At 36.1% G+C, this 13,609-nt stretch overlaps 1 protein-coding gene across 5 annotated transcripts; it reads right to left on the bottom strand.

Annotated features, from left to right (window-relative positions):
• Positions 1-98: 98 nt before the first annotated feature.
• Dp (transcription factor Dp) lies at positions 99-13,307 on the bottom strand. 5 transcript variants are annotated; one of them, XM_034970519.2, is made up of 11 exons: positions 13,257-13,307; positions 12,565-12,683; positions 11,140-11,188; positions 9,866-9,954; positions 9,078-9,265; positions 8,042-8,210; positions 7,132-7,344; positions 5,538-5,686; positions 4,721-4,803; positions 907-990; positions 99-338 (listed from the first exon to the last, which is right to left on the bottom strand). In XM_034970519.2, exons 2-11 carry the CDS (start codon positions 12,670-12,672, stop codon positions 178-180), a joined length of 1,293 nt encoding a protein of 430 aa, XP_034826410.1. In that variant the 5' UTR covers positions 12,673-12,683; positions 13,257-13,307; the 3' UTR covers positions 99-177. The 5 variants fall into 5 exon arrangements, with proteins under 5 accessions (XP_034826410.1, XP_034824256.1, XP_069365751.1 ...); XM_034968365.2 differs by having other exon boundaries at positions 12,565-12,678; positions 12,893-13,293; XM_069509650.1 differs by having other exon boundaries at positions 12,893-13,292.
• Between the last annotated feature and the right edge of the window lie 302 nt (positions 13,308-13,609).

Genomic DNA, 13,609 nt, shown 5'->3' with positions numbered 1-13,609 from the left:
TGAATTCTAGCCCCATAAACTGCCGCTATACAAAAAAAAACACGTCATTTTATTACTACAGTCTAAGACCCCACTGTCAACAAATAAAAAGCTTTGGATAAACTTAAAATTTTATTACTAATTGATATAATATGGTACAAATACATAGTGTCAAAAAGAACAAGTCATCATATATCGCTATACATCCACGTCGCTGCCATCGGTGCTGTACTCGTTGGCCTCCGCCTCCTCTGCATCAGCTTCACCCTCCAGCAGTGTCTCCTCCTCTTCACCAACTTCTTCTGGATCTTCCTCTTCAAGAATATCAGAAAGACTATGACTTACACCTCTGCCCATTTCTGTAAAAAACAAAAATTATATAATTCTGCCTGTATTTCTTTTTACGATAAAATAGGTACTACGAAATCCTAATGCTTAAGAGTGATCTTTGAAATCGCTGGGCTAAGGAACCGATTTTAAAAGACATTTGAATGACAAATCAAATCTAATCCATGCTAATATTATAAATGCGAAAGTGTGTCTGTCTGTCTGTCTGCTAGCTTTTCACGGCTCAACCGTTCAACTGATTTTGACGAAATTTGATACAGGCAGGACATAGGCTACTTTTTATCCCGGAAAATTGAAGAGTTCCCACAGGATTTTTAAAAAGCTAAATCCACGCGGACGAAGTTGCGGGCATCATCTAGTAGATAATAAATTACACTTTTTGATGGTCAGTTGTAAAACTAAAGCTACGAGGGTGCCAAACGCGCACAGGTCTGAAAAGAGCCCACAACAAACTCAACTGGGTATTCCATCGTCGGACATCCCACTTACCTTAGTCTGTCGACTTAATTTTTTGATTAAATTTAACATTTATTAACAAACATTAATTTTATGATGAAACAAATCTATAAAATAACTTACGTTCAACATAACTCTCTAATGAGTTTGGTACCATACTTTTGATTTTTTCAATATCCTCCTCTGTACATTCACCTTTATCCAAACCTGATAATTTCAAAATCAGTATTGTTAAAACAAGGCCAAATTAATACAAGAACTTATATGAACAATTATGACAACCGCAACAAACTGTAATGAAACAAAATGTAATAAAATCCATACTAATATTATAAATGCGAAAGTGTGTCTGTCTGCTAGCTTTTCACGGCCCATCCGTTCAACAGATTTTGACGAAATTCGGTACAGAGATAGCTTGTATCCCGGGGAAGGACATAGGCTACTTTTTATCCCGGAAAATCAAAGAGTTCCCACGGGATTTTTAAAACCGAAATCCACGCGAACGAAGTCGCGGGCGGGCATCATCTAGTAGTGCATAAAGGACTAGAGGCCCGCGACTTCGTCCGCGTGGATTAAGATTTTCAAAAATCCCGGGGAAACTATTTCATTTTCCGGGATAAAAATTAGCCTATGTATGTCACTCTCCAGGTCTCCAACTATATCCATGTAAAAAACCAGGTTAATCCGTCCGCCTTTGCAGCGTGATTAAAGGACAAACCAACAAACACACTTTATTTTATTTTTTATTTTTTTATTTTATTCGTTTTTTGCAATCAACAGCGATATATACAATATAATTTACAACATAATAACAGACTGAAAATAAGGCCAAATAGGATTAATTTTTTTTACAGATTACTTAAATAGATATTAATTATAAATTTATAACAGTACGTTTGATAATTTAAACAAGCTTTACAATAATATAATCATATGAAAATATAAAAGTCAATTAACTAGTTAAAATACCTAGTAGGTGATTCACAACATATGTATGTGTGTGTGTATGTGTGAGTGTATGTGTGTCTGTGTGTGTGTGTATTTCTTTTATAATAATTTCGCATTTATAATATGGGTAGGTAATGATATTACATGGACATGCATAAAGTAGGGTTTCAATCCAGACATGTTAGTTGCTAAATTATTTTAGTTTTTTAGCTGTCTTACAAGCTTTGAACGGGCGGGCTTACCTATTTTATAGATAAAATATGGTGTTATACATACAATTGGGTGTTTGACTACATCAATAAAAAATTTTTACAAAAAAAATAAAAACCGACTTTGATACACAAACACTAAAAATTGAAAAATAATTTAATTTATTAGGTACCGAATATATTATGTACCTATACAAGAGTTAATATAGTTCCATAATAATACTTTTTGGTGCCGGTGCCAATTAGCTTTAGCTGCGCGAATCGTCTAGACTTCATATTTTTATGAGACTCCACAATAATGGCACCTCATTGGCACTGACCCCAAAAAGTTTTAGTACGTTAGTACTATTATATGGTTTTATGTAGATGAGACTTTATCCAAGGAACTTTGTTTCTCTGGGTAGTGTCGCCTAGATCCTAGTCCTCTATTTGCCTACGTAAGTCCCTTCACAATCGGTTTTGCCGTTTCAAAGTGCCTGCCCCGAATATTAAAACAACGGGATTTTGATCATTTATACTTAACCCCGTATAAAAACCATATAATATTGTTAGTCAAAGTCAAATGATTTATTCAAAATAGGTAATTAATAACGCTTTTTGATGGTCAGATGTTGGATTTCTAAGATATAGTGGTGATAATTACGCAAACTTAAAACTAAAGCTACGAGGGTTCCAAACGCGCCCAGGTCTGAGAAGAGCCCACAACAAACTCAGACGGGTATTCTTTTTACTATCACCACTTTACAAAATTATTGAAACTTATTAGAACTATCACAATCCGTTAAGCAACTCATTCCCAAGCTTGCTTATCATTTAAATAATCCTTTACATTGTAATAGGATTTTTCAATTAGTTTACGTTTTATGAAAACCTTGAACTTGTTGAGAGACATCTCCAATATGTCTTCTGGAAGCTTATTATAAAAACTTATAGATTTTCCAATAAATGAATTGCTAACTTTACTTAGCCTGGAGGTGGGAATTACAAGTTTATTTTTATTTCTAGTATTTACATTATGACAGTCACTTTTTTTCTTGAACTTATTTATGTTTTTATGGACGTACAATAAATTTTCAAAAATATATTGATTATGCACTGTCATAATTTTAACTTCTCTAAATTTAGTTCTCAGTGACTCTCGTGGTCCCATACTATATATGGCTCGAACAGCCCTTTTCTGCAGCACAAAAATAGAATTAATATCAGCAGCACTACCCCATAATAATATACCATATGACATAATGCTGTGAAAGTAACTAAAATATACTAGTCTCGCCGTTTCTATGTCTGTCAACTGGCGAATCTTTTTTACCGCATATGCGGCAGAACTAAGTCTGTTCGATAAGTTATTTATATGAGAGCCCCATTGAAGTTTTGCATCTAACGTTATTCCTAGGAAAACAGCGGTATCCACTAAATCCAATTCCTCATTATTAAGTTGCACAGTGGTTTTCGCCTGCTTAACATTTGGTAGTGTGAATTTAATACACTTTGTCTTTTTCCCGTTGAGAAGCAGGTTATTAGCTTCGATCCACTGTACTACCTTGGTGATAGAATTGTTTACTTCATCAAAAGTTGTTAAATATCGATTGATTTTAAATAAAAGTGATGTATCATCAGCAAACAAGACTATCCCGTAATTGTCCTTAGCGAGGTAAGGAAGGTCATTTATGTAAATGAGGAACAGAAAAGGTCCCAAAATAGAACCTTGTGGGACCCCTATTTTTACAACGGATCCGGGAGATCGTTTTCCATTCACGTCTAACTTTTGTATTCTATTATTTAGGTAAGAACTCATCAATTCCAATGCTGCACCCCTAATTCCATAATGGTGCAATTTCGCGACCAATGTTTCATGAGCAACGCAGTCGAAAGCCTTGGATAGATCACAGAAAACGTCAAGCGCATCACGTGATTCCTCCCAGGCTTCAAATATATTTAGTATTAACTCAACACCAGCATCGGTTGTTGAGCGACCCCGTGTAAAACCAAACTGTTTGGTGTGTAATAAGTCATTTATATTGAAAAAATTTAACAGTTGAGTTAAAATTAATTTTTCAAAGATTTTACTAAAAGTGGGTAGTACAGATATCGGTCTAAAGTTAGTGGGGTCACTAGTACTACCTGATTTAAATAATGGAATTATTTTACTATGTTTCATTAAGTCGGGAAACTCACCACAGTCAACACAATTATTGAATATTAATGCTAACTCAGGTGCAACAATATCAATTAATGATTTCACAACGTTAACGGAAATGCCCCACAGATCATTTGTTTTCTTATTTTTAATTAATTTAAAAGCTTTGATAACGTCAGAGCAACTAACGTGACTGAATTCAAATATTTTATTACATTCAGGCACGTTATTCTTCAATAGTGAGAGAGCGGCGGCTGGTGAAGAGTTCAAAGATTTTGTAGTAGAAACAGGAATATCTGTAAAGTAGGTCTCAAAAAAGGTGGCGACCTCGGGGTCTGACGTAATCGATTTGTCATGATATTTTAGTGCAAATTCACGAGTTTTTTGTGTTGCTCTTCCCGTTTCTTCGTTAACTATTTTCCAGGTAGTTTTTACTACATTGGAGCTATTTTTTATTTTAGCCTGTATATATTTTGACTTTGCTGCAATGCAATCTCTCTTAAACTTACTGATTTGACTAGTTGTCAAATACCGTATTGTAATATAACATACATTTTGTCTATGGAATAGGTAAGCCCACCCGTGCTAAGCCGGGGTAGGGCAACTTATCCTAGTAATAATTAATTTTATTTATACTCACCAAACAGTAGACCCATCCTTTTCAATATGTCTATATCATCATGTATTTGAAACCGCTTATTGAAATTAAACATATATTCTGTCCTGAAAGCATTAAAAAATAACAATATTAAGCATGCAATTATGTTTATTATTCTACGATGAACAATACAGACTCACTTAATAATAATACTGATTCATTTAATTTGACCAACTTCCTGTTTTATTCACATTTGTGCTAAGACGGATTAGAGCGATTATGCCTGCACTTCCGTCATCCGAGTTCTATCCGTCATCCGTGAGAATACCAGCGATTATCTACGACCTATATGTCAGAAGCTACCATACAAAACAAAAAGGAACGTATTTTCTCGGACTCGGATCGGATGATTTCGTGACCGCCGTTATACTATGCTATAATAATATAATATTAAAATATACTTCTCTCTATCTTCTATAAAAATTAGAATAAGCACCTACATCAATAATTTAACGCTAAAATATGTACTTCGAAATGACGCAAAACGCGAAAGTGTGTCTTCTTCGATTTTGATTAAATTTGGTACAGAGCTAGCTTACAATTACATCCCGAGGACGGACATAGGCTACTTTTTATCCCAGAAAATTGAAGAGTTCCTACGGGATTTTCAAAGGTCCATCCAGGTTTAACCGATTTGTATGAAATTTGGACAGAGGTAGCTTACATCCCGGGGATGGACATAGGCAACTTTTTATCCCGGAAAATCAAAGTTCTCACGGGATTTTTAAAACCTTAATCCACGCGGACGAAGTTGCGGGCACCCTCTACTATTAAATAAGACTAAAATAATCATACTCACTTATCATTAGAGATGCTACAGTCAATCAACGCCTTGTCGCTTGTATTTACAACTATAAATGGCAAATGTATGGCTGACGATGGTGAAGGTTTTATGCCTTTGTTTTCTGAATCTTTATTCCTTTCTATTAAACTCTTAAATGAGATATGCTGAAAAGTAAACATAACATGTTATTGAAAGAAGAAAGAAAGAAAAAAAAACGTTTATTTTTAAAGCTGTGCCACACATTACCAAGTAAACTTACGGGTTAGGTTATCCCGGCGCCTCTAAGTCTGAGATCTATAGAGAGCACTTTGACTTTGGTCAGACTTAAAGTGGAGTTGAAACGAGACAGACTTATGTGAGAGTATGTACTGACTTTTTAGCGTTCCGTAGCCGAATGGCAAAAAACGGAACCCTTAAGTCTTCTTAAGTCTAACCTAAGACTGAGTGCGCTCTATAGATCTCACCCTTATACCTGAGCAGTAAAGTCAAAAGAGCTCAAGCAGAAGAAGCGCCGGAATAAACTATGTCATGTGTGGCACAACTGTAGGTTTATTTACATGGCGGTCTAACTGTAGGTTTATTTACTGTCCAACTAAAAGCGGTGATAGCCTAGTGGTTAACACGTCTGCCTTCTTTTCGGGAGGTCGGAGGTTCGATCCCGGACACGAACCACTAACTTTTCGGAGTTATGTGCGTTTTTAAAACAATTAAATATCACTTGCTTTAACGGTGAAGGAAAACATCGTGAGGAAACCTGCATGGCTGAGAGTTTTTCATGTTCTCAAAGGTGTGTGAAGTCTGAAAACCCGCATTGGGCCAGCATGGCAGACTATGGCGTAAACCCCACTCTGAGAGGAGACCCAGCTCAGTAATGGGCCGGTAATGGGTTGATCATGATGAAACTATCTACACTAGTATGACCGCCGTACTCAGAGTCGCTTAATCGTTACTTAAGTTTAGTTAAAACGTAACAGAGCTATATCTCTCACATAAATCTGTCTCGTTTTAAACTCAATCTTAAGAAACGATTAGCGACTCTGAGTGCGGCGGTTAGACAGGTAAAATTTTGTTTGTAGAGTTTGTTCTTTCACAGAGAATTAAACTATCCCGGAGTCCTATCTATACTAATATTATAAATGCGAAAGTGTGCTTGTTTGTTTGTCTTCCGTTCACACTCTAACTAAGCAACCAATTATCTTAATTTTAGAATGACATTTCGGCTTTGTAGAGCGTTGTCTCTGTCATATGATGTTTTGTCGGTCTCAACGAGAGAGACAATGCTCTACAAAACCGCTATCTCCTAAAGGTCGATGTACATTATTTCCTGCTGCGTAAGACTTTCTGCATTTAAGTAGCTAATTACAATAACTTTGTATTAACTATTTTCAGAATTTTTCGAAATTCTCCCGCGATAGAAAAATCCATGCAGAGTTGCATTAGCTAGTTATAGAATATTATAATAACATAGTTATCTATACCTGCAATGTATAAATTTTTTGTAAATATAAAACTTTTAGTGATAAGTTTATTCTACATGTAAATATGTATACTTTTCCTTTGTATTTAAGTAGTGTTAAAATATTGAGAAAATCAAAGACCTATTTATTACCTGCAATATGAGTTCTTGCAACTGTTGTGTTTTTGTCTGTATTTGGTCCAATTTTGATTGTTTTTCCTTCTCTAATGCTGTACATTCTTGCATAGAGTTTGTGGGCAATCCAAGCCACCGGATTTCCTTTTTCTCTTTGGATATAATGTTCATAGCCATTAATACATTCAATGCATCATATACTCTCCTCCGAATATTCTTTTGATCATATTGCTGTAAGGTTAAGAATCTCTGAGATACATTTAAATAATGAACAGCTTCATAAGTACAGTGAAATATAGATTACGAATAGAGCATTGTGAAATGGATATCAATACATTTAGTACTGTTAGTCAATTTAGAGATTGTGTAACCGAGGGTTCCGTACTAAAGTCGTATTTTTTTGTCATTTTTCACGATAAATTAAAAACCTATTATGCATAAAAATAAATTAAAAATTTGTTTTACAATGTATAGGTTAAGCAAGCCCTGTCATATGATACCCCACTTAGTATATTATCTTAATTTGAAAGTTGAAAATACTTGTTCATGAACACATTTTAATTTTTTTTTGTGAAGTAACCACAAATTCACGGTTTTCAGATTTTTCCCCTTAAGTGTACTTACTGTAAGACCTGCCAAATTTTATGATTCTAGGTCAACGGCAATTACCCTATAGGTTTCTTGACAGACGACAGACAGACAGACGGACAACGAAGTGATCCTATAAGGGTTCCCTTTTCCTTTTGAGGTACTGAACCCTAAAAATATGGTCAACAGGCTCTTAGAAGTTGTAGTATAAGGAAGTGTATGAAAACATTCTAATAAAAAATACAAATTGTACACGTGTACGCGTGCGTTTAGTGTGCTGTTCAGTTGTACAGTTGCCGGCGCTATTAGTGTGATTCACGCTTATTAAAATATCATGTACTTGGCTATCGGCAGAACCATGCATCCCAGCTGCAAATTCTCGCACTAATTCATCTGCCACTTCATTGTAGGATGTAAAGCCTTTATTCCTCACTTTTTCACATACTTTCATTGAAAAATGTCTTAGGCCTTTACCGACTTTATCTGCGTGTTTGCGACGCTTCGTAGTGCTGAAATAACAAAAAAACATGTCTATCAGATACTTCCTATGCTAGTGCAACAAGTTCAGAGCTAAATTACTAAAGTTTTAAGATGTAACTATAGTTCGTGACAGGTCGAGATGACAATCGCGGGGGAGGACACGGCCGAAATCTATAGAGCGCACTTTGACTTTTCTCAGACTTAAGATTGAATTAAAACGAAACAGATTTATGTGAGAGATATACATCTGTCTTTTTAGGGTTCCGTAGCCGAATGGCAAAAAACGGAACCCTTATAGATTCGTCATGTCTGTCTGTCTGTCCGTCCGTCCGTATGTCACAGCCACTTTTTTCGGAAACTATAAGAGCTATACTGTTGAAACTTGGTAAGTAGATGTATTCTGTGAACCGCATTAAGATTTTTAGACAAAAATAGAAAAAAAACCAATAAATTTTGGGGTTCCCCATACTTGGAACTGAAACTCAAATTTTTTTTTCATCAAACCCATACGTGTGGTATCTATCAATGGATAGGTCTTCAAAAATGATATTGAGGTTTCTAATATCATTTTTTTCTAAACTGAATAGTTTGCGCGAGAGACACTTCCAAAGTGGTAAAATGTGTGTCCTAAAATAAACTTCTAGAATAAGAGAATGATAAAACTAAAAAAAAATACATGACATACACCATGCAAACTTCCACCGAAAATTGGTTTGAACGATATCTAGTAAGTAAGTAGTTTTTGGTTTATCGTGCAAAATGTCGATAAAATACGATTGTACTACGGAACCCTCAGTGCGTGAGTCTGATTCGCACTAGGCCGGTTTTTATTTATCTCTGTCTTAAGTTTAAGCAAAGTCAGAATGCGCTTTGTAGATCTCATCCTTAGTACTCACTATTCTGCAGGAGGATCATTATCAGAATCGTGTCTTCTTCGTGACGCGTGCGACATCGCTGCGGGTGGACTCGTCTCCTCTGTATTCTCACTGACCTCCTCCACAGGCTCTTGTTTTGTTACAAATGGCACTAATTCTGGTACAGGGTGTTCTGTGTTAGCTTCTGTCAGTTGGTTTTGATTATTTTCCTGAAAACGTTTGAATGTTTATTCAAAATCTATACCCATACCATGTCTACTGTCTTGTAAATTGAAAAATTAAAAAGAGCAACCGCCGAGTTTCTTGCTCGTTCTTCTCGGTAGGAACGGCATTCCGAACCAGTGGTAAATTATACCTGACTATTCATAAGTACTTGTAAAAAGTTTACATGAATAAAAAAACATTCTATTCTATTCTAACAATCCACACATGGCCAGCGTGGTAGACTATGGCCAAAACCCTTCTCACTCTAAGAAGAGACCCGTGCTCTGTAGTGAGCCGGCGATGGGTTGATCATGATGATGATATCCATACTAATATTATAAATGCGAAAGTGTGTATGTCTGTCTGTCTGCAAGCTTTTTACTGCCCAACAGTTGAACCGATGTTGATGAAACTTGGTACAGACTACAGAGTTAGCTTACATCCCTGGCTACTTTTTATCCCAGAAAATTAAAGAGTTCCTACAGGATTTAAAAAAAATCTAAATCCACGCGGACGAAGTCGCGGGCATCCGATCCCAATTCATTCTATTGGGTGCCTAGACTCTAAAAAATTCCTCTTTTAATCATAAAATTACATATACTTACGGGAGATTTACTGGTATCAGACTCTTGCTCAGTTTTGGGAGCTGCTTTCTGTAGCTGAGTCAAAGTATCAACAGGCACTTGAACCAATTCTGAAAAAAAACCCAGTTTTTATAAATAATTTTTAAAGTAAGCATCATAACTTCAAATCGTCATAAATTAGACGGGCTTTACCCCTGCGGCATGAGGATTGAGGAAATGGATCCAGAAATTTTAGTGGTATCATCTCGTAAACTTTTGAATAAAAAACTGGAAGAGTTGAATTTGCTGGAGGGTCCCATACAATGAATATGAAGGCAATTTTGTACAATATTGTGAGATTTACTATGTTATTTTAAGACCATAGATTACTTATAGATATTCCTGTAACCTGTTAAGTATTTCAATATGGTTATCGGATTTTTTCCTTTACTTGTGCTATAAGACCCCACCTACTTACCAAATTTCATGATTCTAGGTCAACGGTAAGTAACCTATAGGTTTCTTGACAGACACGACAGACAATGAAGTGAACCTATAAAGGGTTCCTTTTGAGGTACGGAACCTCAAAAGCGCACCAATTTTTAAAAAAAAAGTGGATTAAAATTGTTCAATAATGTGCTAGCCGACGATCACGATTCACGTCACCATATTATCATTGTTGAGATAGGCCAATTTGATACGGCTCACAATGCTCACACTGGGCGCGCGGCGGCGGGACCACCGTAGTCTTGAAACTTATTGAAGTGATTTACGTACTTTGTAGCGTCCATACTACTGATCGCGGGCCACGTGACAGCCTGGTGGTCAAGAGGGTCCGCCTCCAAATCGCGAGGCTGGAAGTTCGATCCCGAGCACGCACCTCTAACTTTTCGGAGCTATGTGCGCTTTAAGCAATTTAATATCACTTGATTTAATGGAAAGGAAAACATCGCGAGGAATTCTGCGTGCTTGAGAGTTCTGTTATGTTTTCAAAGTGTGTGAAGTCTGCCAATCCACACTTGGCCAGCGTGACGGACTATGACTCAAAACCCTTCTTATTCTGAGAGTAGGCATGTTCTCAGTAGTGTGCCGGTGATGGGTTGATCATGATGATGAAGATACTACAGATCGCATAAGTGATCAATGTCACACTCGAGTTAATTGATTGACTACATAATATGGGCATCTAAATTTAAGATATATGTGCTTGATATAAAAATAATGTCTTCGTGATAGGTGGACTTACCTAATATTGATCAAAAAGTAATTAAAGAAATATATTCTTATTCTTAATATAATATATAAAAACATCTTACTTGAAGCACACTTAATTCCCGTTAATTTGACGGGGCCATACACGGGAACCTGCAAGAATAACCAAATGAATGAACCAATCATGTCATATTATTGTTTTGTGACATAATAGATTCATTGCAGTTGTGTGTACATAATAATAACGTAGAACGTCATGGTAAATGTAGAAAACAAGGTGTTATAGCTTCGTCGTAAAAAGATCATGGATAAGTTGTGACCTCTAATGTAACATACATTATGTATGTATTTTATGTTATATTATAGACTAGCTGACGCCCGCGACTTCGTTCGCGTAGATGTAGGTTTTTAAAAGCCTATGGGATCTCTTTGATTTTTCGCGACAAAAGAGGCCTGTGTCACTCTCCAGTCTTTAACTATATCCATGCAATAACAAACATACAAAAAAACCAGTCGAATTGAGAACCTCTTCCTTTTTTTAAGTCGGTTATAAATATGCTATGCCTGGTTAAAAATCTACTGTTTACAAAGCTGATCGCGAGCAATTTACTCTTATCCATTGAGGAGTTCCATTCTCCATCTCTGAAGATATTCATCAGATCTTTACCAAATTGAAATCGGACCACCTCTGAAGTATGTCCTGTAATAATGCCTCAGGGTTCCTCCCTCCATTGTCCAGCTTACAATAAGAAATGAAGATTTGAAAAATGAGCCATCAATTCCTGGCATAAAATTAAATAGTTCTGCAGTGAAAGCATTGGGTGGGTCATTTTTATGGAGCAAGGAAACACTGCTCATGTGGCATTCCATGGCAGCCTGTTGTTCATTCAAGTAGAAATCTTTGGAACCATATCAAGGCAGGAGCCTTAGACACGAGGGCATAGAAAACTGTTGCAGCAGCCCTAAGTTCTACAGGGGAGTGAAAGGACTCAATTATTATTATCATCAAATTCAAAAATGATCATAGTTCATACATAGCTTTGTTATATGCCTTTTTTTTGTTTATTATAACTGATTGTTTATTGTCCATTTCCATTACTGCTGATTCAGGTGTCAATAATTGTCTATTTATGAAATAAAATGGTAGATATTATAGATGTACAATAAAATAATATTAATGTTCATATATAACTCTCCATATAATGAAAACAGACCATCTTTTTACAAAACAAATTTATCAGTGCCCTGCAATCTAAATATATAAAAGGAAAAAGTGACTGACTGATCTATCAACACACAGCTCAAACTACTTGATGGATCTGGCTGAAATTTGACATGCAGATAGCTACTATGATATAGGCATCCGCTAAGGATTTTTGAAAATTCAATTCCTATAGGTGTGAATAGGGGTTTGAAATTTGTGTAGTCCACACAAAGTTGCAAGCAAAAGCTAGTTCATAATAAAGATTTAACATTGAAAATGGCAGTGGAATAAATAGATAGCATAAGGTAGCTATATTTCAACATACCTGAGTGTTACCTTTGCTTGAAGACAGTTTATAAACTTTCATAGGGTTTTGTTTGATTTTAATCTGAGCAATGGGTTCTTTTTTTATATTTTGTACTACTTTAACCATCTGAGGCTGCCCTAAAACAAATAATTTGAAGACATTTTCGCAATTTCCTTATACTTTATTCATGCCAACCAATGAGAAGTCCATAGTAGAAAAAAATCTCAGGATCAACTTTATGCAGAGCAAAATCTTTCCAAGCGCTTCATATAACTGTAAAAGGTTTTAAAGTATATCAAAATAAAATAAACTAAATCGACGAAATCTAGCGCCGCTACTTACTAACCATTGGCGTCATGGATAAGGAAATTTACTATGCTAGTGTTCTGGGACATTGTCGTAGTCCTCTTCGATATAGGGCATCCATTTACATATTTCACTAAGTTAATCTAAGAAACCAACAATTAAGTTTAGAGAAACTCTCAGATAAACTAGCATGGCCAAAATGGCGACATTTATATTTTGAGAATAGGATAGAAATGAAGGATTGAAGGTCAGAAATCTGGATTGTCAACAGTCTTTAAAATGAACCACCTATTTCTTCTAGTCTCTCTTCATCACAATTCACTGATAATGCAACAAAATAAAGAAAAACTGCGGGTCAAGCAAGCAAAGCAATCTTGACAATATTCGCCGGCCTCAGAATTTACCAGCTGATTGGATGACGCTGTTCACGTGTAGGTTGTACACTCAAAAGTCAAAACCAAACCCCCGCCGGAATTATAACCGGAAAAGGCGCGAAATAGTGTCAAACTAGGTTTGTCTTTGGCATAGACACGGCGTGTGGCATGGACTCAGGCATGGACCAATTTGGACGTATAGATCAACCGAAAAGAATAGACAATTAAATGAGGGCGTCACTTTTGTTCTTGTGGTAGCACCATGTACTGCAACAAAAATAATAAGCCTCAATAGCTCAACGGGTAGAGGAGTGGCCTGAAAACCGACGGACCGAAAGGTTGACGGTTCATATCCCACCCGTTGCACTATTGTCGTACCTACT

This window comes from Maniola hyperantus, chromosome 1, assembly GCF_902806685.2.
Source record: "Maniola hyperantus chromosome 1, iAphHyp1.2, whole genome shotgun sequence".
In the NCBI taxonomy this organism is placed as follows: domain Eukaryota; kingdom Metazoa; phylum Arthropoda; class Insecta; order Lepidoptera; family Nymphalidae; genus Maniola; species Maniola hyperantus.
The sequence above is the reverse complement of the archived record's forward strand: the minus strand, read 5'-3'. Positions and strand labels throughout refer to the sequence as shown.